The 9,632-nt window shown below is 39.9% G+C and overlaps 1 protein-coding gene across 1 annotated transcript; it reads left to right on the forward strand.

Annotated features, from left to right (window-relative positions):
* Positions 1–2,140: 2,140 nt before the first annotated feature.
* Positions 2,141–8,937, forward strand: NXPH3 (neurexophilin 3). The gene is made up of 2 exons (XM_073683222.1): positions 2,141–2,824; positions 7,537–8,937. Exons 1-2 carry the CDS (start codon positions 2,771–2,773, stop codon positions 8,284–8,286), a joined length of 804 nt encoding a protein of 267 aa, XP_073539323.1. The 5' UTR covers positions 2,141–2,770; the 3' UTR covers positions 8,287–8,937.
* Positions 8,938–9,632: the final 695 nt, after the last annotated feature.

Raw genomic sequence — 9,632 nt, forward strand, 5'->3', positions numbered from 1 at the left:
CCTATATCTCCTCCTATTACTCAATATAACCTCCCTATATCTCCTCCTATTACTCCATATAACCTCCTATATCTTCTCCTATTACTCCATATAACCTCCCTATATCTCCTCCTATTACTCCATATAACCTCTCCTATATCTCCTCCTATTACTTCATATAACCTCCCTATATCTCCTCCTATTACTCCATATAACCTCCCTATATCTCCTCCTATTACTCCATATAACCTCCCCTATATCTCCTCCTATTACTCCATTTAACCTCCCTATATCTCCTCCTATTACTCCATATAACCTCCCTATATCTCCTCCTATTACTCCATATAACCTCCCCTATATCTCCTCCTATTACTCCATTTAACCTCCCTATATCTCCTCCTATTACTCCATATAACCTCCCTATATCTCCTCCTATTACTCCATATAACCTCCTATATCTTCTCCTATTACTCCATATAACCTCCCTATATCTCCTCCTATTACTCCATATAACCTCTCCTATATCTCCTCCTATTACTTCATATATCCTCCCTATATCTCCTCCTATTACTCCATATAACCTCCCTATATCTTCTCCTATTACTCCATATAACCTCCCTATATCTCCTCCTATTACTCCATATAACCTCCCCTATATCTCCTCCTATTACTCCATATAACCTCTCCTATATCTCCTCCTATTACTCCATATAACCTCCCTATATCTCCTCCTATTACGCCATATAACCTCCCTATATCTCCTCCTATTACTCCATATAACCTCCCTATATCTCCTCCTATTACTTCATATAACCTCCCTATATCTCCTCCTATTACTCCATATAATCTCCCCTATATCTCCTCCTATTACTCCATATAACCTCCCTATATCTCCTCCTATTACTCCATATAACCTCCTATATCTTCTCCTATTACTCCATATAACCTCCCTATATCTCCTCCTATTACTCCATATAACCTCTCCTATATCTCCTCCTATTACTTCATATAACCTCCCTATATCTCCTCCTATTACTCCATATAACCTCCCCTATATCTCCTCCTATCATTCCATATAACCTCCCTATATCTCCTCCTATTACTCCATATAACCTCCCTATATCTCCTCCTATTACTCCATATATCCTCCCTATATCTCCTCCTATCATTCCATATAACCTCCCTATATCTCCTCCTATTACTCCATATAACCTCCCTATATCTCCTCCTATTACTCCATATAACCTCCTATATCTTCTCCTATTACTCCATATAACCTCCCTATATCTCCTCCTATTACTCCATATAACCTCCCTATATCTTCTCCTATTACTCCATATAACCTCCCTATATCTCCTCCTATTACTCCATATAACCTCCCTATATCTCCTCCTATTACTCCATATAACCTCCCCTATATCTCCTCCTATCATTCCATATAACCTCCCTATATCTCCTCCTATTATTCCATATAACCTCCCTATATCTCTTCCTATTACTCCATATAACCTCTCTATATCTCCTCCTATTACTCCATATAATCTTTGTATAACATTCCTCATATACACTCACTTTGTACAATTTCCCATACATTTTCCTGAAGCCACACTATAACTTCTCTTTATTCTCTCTTTTTCCTGTCACCCTACACAGTTTGTTCACTGTAAATTACAAATGAACGTGGAGCTCGCAGTAGCGGCCGGTGCCCCCCTCTATTCCCTGGCACTAACACGCATAGAATGAAAATGTCTGTCTAAACATCAATTTAATTGGAAAAGCCTTGTCTCTAACCTGGCATATTGACCCACTGAATGCAGGAGAGACGGCGGAGAGAGAGACATGGATAATCAGGAGAGAGACAGAGCAGGAAAGTGTTCGACAGGGGCGAGGATGGGGAAGAGGTGGGCATGCAGGACTGGTAACCTGGCAGCTGTTTGTAAAAATGAGTAATATACTGTTCACTTTCACTTGTTATAAGGGGATTATATAAATGTATTAGGGTAGATCTAATTGTAGGATGCCACCCTTGGGTAAGAGAGACTCTGTGTACCTCTGTGGGTGGTAAAATAGTAGACTGCATTTATAAAATAGAAGAAGGTTGGAGGGATGGTGAGTGAGGTAGTAGGTGAATGTTCAGAAAATATAAGAGAAGGGGTGGGCACTATATGGAAAGATATAGAGGTGGGCTACAGAGAGGGAAGCTGGTATAGAGGGATGTACGAAAAATGAGAGACAGACAGACAGTAGGAGAGTGTCTGAGGGGAGGAGAAAAAGAGGGAGGGAGATAGAAGGTCAGATAGAGAGAGAGAAAGACACAAGGAAAGAGGGAGGGAAAGTCAAGAGCGGGTGACAGACCCTGAAGAAGAGAGAGAGCTTTAGACCTGGCAGGAGAGTGATGATTGAGAAAGAGAGGGGACCAGCAGAGAAGGGATGAACCAATGAGAGAGCTGGAGAAGAAGAGAAAGGTGTGTGACAGTCAGGCAAGGAGAGCAGCCAGCAGGTGGAAGGAGGCAGCAGAGACAGAGCAAGTGCTAAGAGCAGGAGAGAGGTGAGAAAAAGAGTAGAGAGATCCAAGGTGATGGTCAAAGAGATTGAAGAAGTGGAGGCGAAAAGAGTGCAGCCACCTATGTAGGGGAGGGGGAGACTAGAGAAGTGCAAGGCAAGGGAGTAGAAGAAGTGAGGTGGTCAGGGAGCATCCAAGCTGTGTGTATCTCTAGCTGTGCATTCACAGGATACACATGGATGCTGAACGCAGGTGAGTGTACGCCTCAAGACTCAGCCGCTGAGCAAAATGCAGCTCACACAATGCTGTTTTATATTCCTGGTTCAAGGCAGCATCTATCTGGTAAGTAGTACACCAAGGCGAACGTCTGTGCCTGTGCCACCCCATACATGTGGTGTGTCTTCTACCCTCCTATGTGCCCTGTCTTGTACCCCCGCTCCTTACCATATGTATGTGATCACACCTGCTGATCTGCCGTTATGTCCCTACCAGTATGGCTATAAGGTCAGATTGGATAATAATGATGAGGGGGACCATCAGCAGGACGGCTTATGTTACACATTTCCTGTCTACCTGTTGCTGATAAAGTCATGTAATATGATAGTATATGTGCATATGATAGTATATAGGGGGCGTGTGGGAAATGTGAGATTGGACGTGTATGCAATGTGTTAACAACGATGGACGTTCCGGATAGTAAAAAATGTAATATTGGGATAGATTTTCTTGTAGGATTCTGGAAGGCAGGATGTGTCGGAGAGATCAAGAGGGGTCTGAAGTGAGAAAATTGCTTTAAGGGTTAAAGAGTCCGCCGTCTCGTAGATGAACAGATAGAGCTTCAGACTAGAGCTTGTTTAGTAGGTTAAACAGGCTGGATAATATTCCACAATACAAGGACGTGATTGATGAGATAAAGGGTCTTTGTAATATCGCTGTAATCAACTGGATGTGCTGCTCAGGGGTTAATTCTATGTATAGTCAGATAGATGTAATGACAAGGTCTGGTGTAGGAGTGGTGGTTTACAAATCAGGACATTTTTTGATCAATTAAAGACACAGTATCATGTATCAGATATTTCATGGGTTAAATTATCATTGTAGCATGGAACCGGGGTCCTTTGTTCTTTTCTATGGGGATCTTCTATATGATCGGAGATGTTTATTGGGCTAAACGGTCATTCTGGTGAAGAAGAAAAGGTCTACAGACCAAGCTGGGGTATGTTAATAGGTAAAATGCCAGTGCTATGAATGAGATATATGGATAGTCTCATAGTGAGTGTAGGACCTTGACTTAAATCCAATGTATGACTGAAGCATGTTTATAAGGGGTCTATGGGTCAGTCTGAGTAGAAGCCAAGGTCCACAACCATGGTCATGGTTCTGACAGGTTAAAGGGGCAGTGTGTGGATATGTTTAAAGGGTTAAAGAATCTTGTGTAGAAGAGGTTTGCAGCCGTCTTTTCATGGTAAGTGATAGCTTCATACAAAACCGTAGAGACCTAATGTCAACAGGTTTGACACGTCAATCACATATGAAGTAATAAAAGTATGGACTTGATTAGATTGATCATTTATAGAAATTCAAAAATATCCTATTAGTCTACCATATAGGTTAAAATGGGCAGAAGATCATTTACCAACCCAGAGACATTCCAAAAATGATATTAGTTTCAACAAGAATTATGATTTGTGGGTCATTTTCATATAAAATCACTTGAGAAGGTGGATCATAGAGTGACCACCCTCACTAATTAATTAGTGCATGTCTTGACCTGGTAAGATTACAGAAAGGTCAAATGCTTAGTATCATGTAGGGCTAGAAACCATTGAGAAATGTGATTCATTATGAATTACTCCTCATTGGACAAATTAGCTCGAATTTTCAGATATGAATGTAGTTTAGATCTGGTAAATATCTATCAATATCACTGGGCCTTCAAATGACCCATCCATATTGACCTGGCCTCTAGGGTAAAATACTTTTGCCAATGGGAATCCAGTTGGGCTAATAAGAGGAGTATTTACAATTTAGACCAGCTATCTATTTTATGAGTGTGTCCATCAATATGTGTAGGTTGGGTCAACCCTCTAGTCTAGATGATGAAGACAATTTTGGGAAGTTCTACCATACTATGACCTATTGATTTCAGGTGATCACCCTGGAGACACAGAGATACAGGTTGTGGCTTTCTATATCAAGTGACCTATTGATTGTAGGATATCAGGACATGCTTTGAGAATAATGTGGTTTCTAATATTGAATTGACGGAACCAATTTTAAGGTGCTTTCAAGGTTTCTCCCTAATTTTGTTTGACCTTAGGCTGAACCAGTCCAGACAGTCTTAAGACAGATCTCCAATGCACAGGACAAGCTCATAGAAAGCTGACTTTCCCATGTAATCATGTTATTGTGTGGCTGTGAAAAAAATTTGTAGGTCTCCATGGGTTTGTGGGCTCATTTAGCAGATGCTACCTTCCCCGGTAACTGCCATTTTGTAGCTGTGACTTCTTTTTTTCCTTGACGTCCATCATGATTTTGTATAATTTTTCGTTTGTGAAGGGTTTAAGGATCATCCTAGTCTAGATTGTAATGTACACTGTGATACACTTCACATGGCATGTTTCCATACATTGCCATACCTCAGAACTTGTCAATGGCCATTTGTCAATAGGAGTCATTAGAGGTGATAGTTTGTTAATCTCTATTGCATTTGCCATAGTGAAAATTACTAAAATAGCCCCAAACCCAGGAAAACATTTGATGCTTTCATTAAACTTTCCAAGGCGCTATTGTCTTGTGAGATTATGCAATCCAATATCTGGCAATTTTTCTATTGTCACTAATTATCCACTGCCATCAGGAGGCAGCACGAGCCTCATTATTTTATATTTTCAGCTTTTCACCATTGATCTGCAGTTCTGAGCCTATTTTGATGTAGCAATTAATTGCATATTAGAATTTATGTTTTACGATCATGTGTTGGGCTGATCTCATTCATGTATCTGTTACATTATGCATTCATAGGCTCGGTTATACATCTGTATTATTTTGTGAGCATGTATTAGTGTATGCCAGGCGGTTTACTCTTGTCACTGTCATCATTGCAGGAGGACTATTGTATTGTATTATTACCATCTGGTAGGATTTACCAGGCTGGTATATTCTATGTGATCTTAAAGGGTCTGTGTCCCTGTGCAATTTTGTATCAAGATTCACTCTTGTGTATCTTGTGTGTTGCTCTCAGTCAACACAACTCCCTATGGACTTAGCTCATTTACCAGCTGCCCCCATGTATCTGTCACCATGGTTATCCCCCCTTTTGTTAAAAAAATTAACCATTTCACCCCATGGATATAATTTGGCAGCCATGCAGCCTGTCTTGCCTACAGAGCTGACAATTTATTGTTTACATGCCACCCTATTGTATAACTCCTGGCAGTAGTAATATTTTCATGGAGTCCCCAAATAGATAAAAATGTGTAGAATTAAATGCCTTACAATTTAGATTTTATTTTTACTGAATGTTCGATACATTTTTTTAACTAACATGTATAACAACATATGTCTCAGACATTTGGTTGCAGGTTCTGTAAAAAACTCATATAGCTGTCCTGTTTAAAACGGTTTTAATATTAATTGGGTGTGGAGGAACTAATCAGGTACCATGTCTGAGAGAGGGGGTGCTGCTGATTTTATGGCAATAGAAACATAGCACTTACTATAGGCAAGGGCTTAGCTAGATTGACTGATGGTGTAAGTGCCTGGAGTTCCAGTGGGTGCCAACAAGATTCTCTGCCTTGGGCCAGGGAAGAAAATGTAATGTTTTCTCCAGAGAAATAAAAGATTATCTAGGTCTAACTCACAATGGAAAATCTGTAAATGGGTCCACCACCTGCCATGTATAGTACTGACATCTTGTTATAAGGCCCCCTTGTTATAGGGCCCCTTCAGGCCCCAGTGTGCAACTATTGGTATCCTCTGATTTTTTTTCACCAAATTCATCAAAACGGTGCATGTGGTCCGTGAGTATTGTGCAAAAGTCGAACATAGTCATTATTTTTGTCTTTAATCTGTCTTGCGCCTCTTTAGTGTAAAAAGTTGCACTTTTCACAAAATGTCACAAAAATAGCACCAAAAAAAAAAACTACTGAAAATTGCTCTAGGGGAAATTGGGGTACACTTGCGCAAAATTTTTGCGACTTTTCAAAAAGTGTCTAACGATAAATCAGGCGAAAACATCTGGAAACCCAAAACGCCACCCTCAGTGACGAACTAAAAAATAAAATAGATGAACACATAAAAAAAGTGATTTAAAAAAAGGCACAAATCAAAAATGAATATAGAGCAAACAAAAAACTAGATAAAGACACAAAAGTAATGATGAATAGGCCCTGTAGTCCCATATATCTAAAGAACCAGTTGTAAATTATTTCTGCAAGTATGGCCATAAGTATTAAAAAATGAACCACTTTAAGAAGCCGCTTTAGGAAGTCCTTTACACCAAGGTCATTTAATACATACTCTTGGGTCACGAATATTGTAAATTGTAGCTATCTGTGATACACTTTTATATTGTCCAACATGTATTGTGTACATCTGCTACTGGCCGTCATATGTCATGCTGCAAGTGATGTGCTAGCTGTGTAATAGGCTGAGGTTGAGAGTCTGTGCCCTCGATAGCTAAAAGCTCATCTGCAGTTACCACAGAACGTCTGTGAGTTGTATAGTGGTCTCTTTTTTTTCAAGTATCTCTTTGACATTGTGATACCCAGGGGGTGTAGGTCAGGTGGATGCACATTACTCAGCTCTCATTAAACTGGTTACACTGATTAGTACTCGGTATCACTAATTATCAGCTGTAGCATCTGTTACTGCTGGGGATTGCAGGTGAGAGCCTATCAATAAAGGAAAGGAGTGGAGAGAGATTAAAAAAAGTAGAAGACATTGTAGAAGAAACAACGGGTGAGGGAAAAGAATACTCTTACTTTGATTAGACACAATTTCAGGTCATTTCTCCTGATAGAGGTCATTGTCTTGTTCTTTTTCATCTTTAGGTGATCTGCGGCCAAGAAGACTCCTCCAGTGACCCAGATGATGAAGATCAGTCAGATACAAAGTCCAATTCAAGACCTCGAGTCCCTAGGAGACGATCAACTTCTCCATCTCGGTCTCGCAGCTCAAGCCCATTTAACTCTACCGTCCTTCAACTTCTCTCTAACTCTCCTGAATTTTGGGATGTTCTGAACAGTCTTTCGGAGCTGGGTCATAATCCAGAACCCCCTATTACAGCTAGGATTCGACGTCAGTCTGTATTAAGGTCAACAGGAAGAGCCAAGAAAGTCTTTGGTTGGGGGGACTTCTATTCCAATATCAAGACAGTAAAGCTCAACCTTCTGATCACAGGAAAAGTAGTGGATCATGGAAATGGGTCCTTCAGTGTCTACTTTCTTCACAACTCTACAGGACAGGGGAATGTTTCTGTTAGTCTTGTCCCACCATCCAAAGTCCTTGACTTTGACTTGGAGCAGCAGATGTATGCAGAAGCTAAAGAATCAAAAATCTTCAATTGCAGAGTGGAATTTGAAAAAGTAGACAAAGCAATTAAGACAGGCTTATGTCCTCACGATCCGTCAAAGACCTGCCACCAACAGCAAACTCGTAGCAAGGTCTCATGGACATGCTCTCACCCATTCAAGATTGTTTGTGTTTATGTCTCATTTTACACAACAGATTATAGACTAGTGCAGAAGGTCTGCCCTGACTATAACTATCACAGCAGCTCTCCATATTCTCCTTCAGGCTAAAGAAAATATGAGCTCACGGCTGTGGAATAGCCTAAATTGGCTAACTTTGGGTCTACCTTTTATGGACTTCCTGTGCCTTGGTCTGGTCCATTGTGGTGTGTGTATTTGTGAAGACAGTGGACAGAAAGCTGTGTAAGTGACGTGTTGGATGTGAAATTTAAACCACTTCAATATACTCACAAATAGAAATGCTCTATTGATATCACCCTATAAAATGAACTGGAGGCTGCATTTTGTCTCCAGATACTTTATATTCTTCTGAAAACCCTACTAGGCCAATTTAGGGAAACACCAAAGTAATCCAGAAGTTTGATTTCGAAGACTGAATTATAGCGAAGTTAATCAGCTGACTGCAAGTCATCTCGTCCATCCCTCATAGCGGATATCTTGTGTATGACAATTTAGCCAATTTGCTGGTCTTTGGGAAGTCCTTTTTGACTCGTTGTGTGATCATCGTTATAGCCACCATCATTCAAGCATTCTATAGCTGAGTATTTTCCATTATCATGAAGGTTGCCTACATGTGTATAGTAGCCAACAGTCCCACATTTTTTAAAACAATCCTGGTACACTAGGCCATAACCTAAAAGGTTGCTCAAACTCTGCATAAAGTGTTCCCGTCTAGTTTTGGGTGGTCCTGGGGGAGTGACTTAAATATCTCAATTTTACTAGGATTTTGACAAGTATGCGTGTGTAATGCAAAAAAAAAACACATATCCTTAAAATAAGGTCTATAGTTAACTTTTGAAGGCATAAATAGAATTTAAAGTCCACAGTCAACCATGGGGTCATCCGTAGCTTCATAACTGTTAACCCCCTATTTAATCAGTGATCATGCACAATCCTAATATCAAGTGGTTGATGTGAAATATTGATTGTCGAAACAACCAATCAAATCTGAGAGACATAGACTTCCAAAAGAAATGACTTCCAAAAAACAGGTTAAGAATATATATTTAGGGCTACCTAATTATTGCTATATATGGAGTTACATGTAGCTGATACAGTACATATCACTATCCACCAGCTTGTCAGACCTCATATTGATGTGATCCCTATTATAGGGTAATTCAACCAGTCATGTAATAAGCTATATGTCAATTACACACTTTCCCCTCTCCCACAATCTAAATTACTTTTATCCACTGGGATTTATTTTTATTTATTGCAGTAAACTTATATGTATATCATACATTTCTGTTTTTCCACTAGAAAGCCTTAACCACCAGTGTCTACTGCATACATTGGAGCATAGACATTGTGGTCTTCTTCATGTGAGCATGGAAACCAATGACATTTCTGATTACGTCGGATTTTATTGGATGTATTCCCATTAATTGATTCTA

This window comes from Phyllobates terribilis, unplaced genomic scaffold, assembly GCF_046119375.1.
Source record: "Phyllobates terribilis strain yellow unplaced genomic scaffold, ASM4611937v1 Scaffold_5__5_contigs__length_657084704, whole genome shotgun sequence".
NCBI classification, from domain to species: Eukaryota; Metazoa; Chordata; class Amphibia; order Anura; family Dendrobatidae; genus Phyllobates; species Phyllobates terribilis.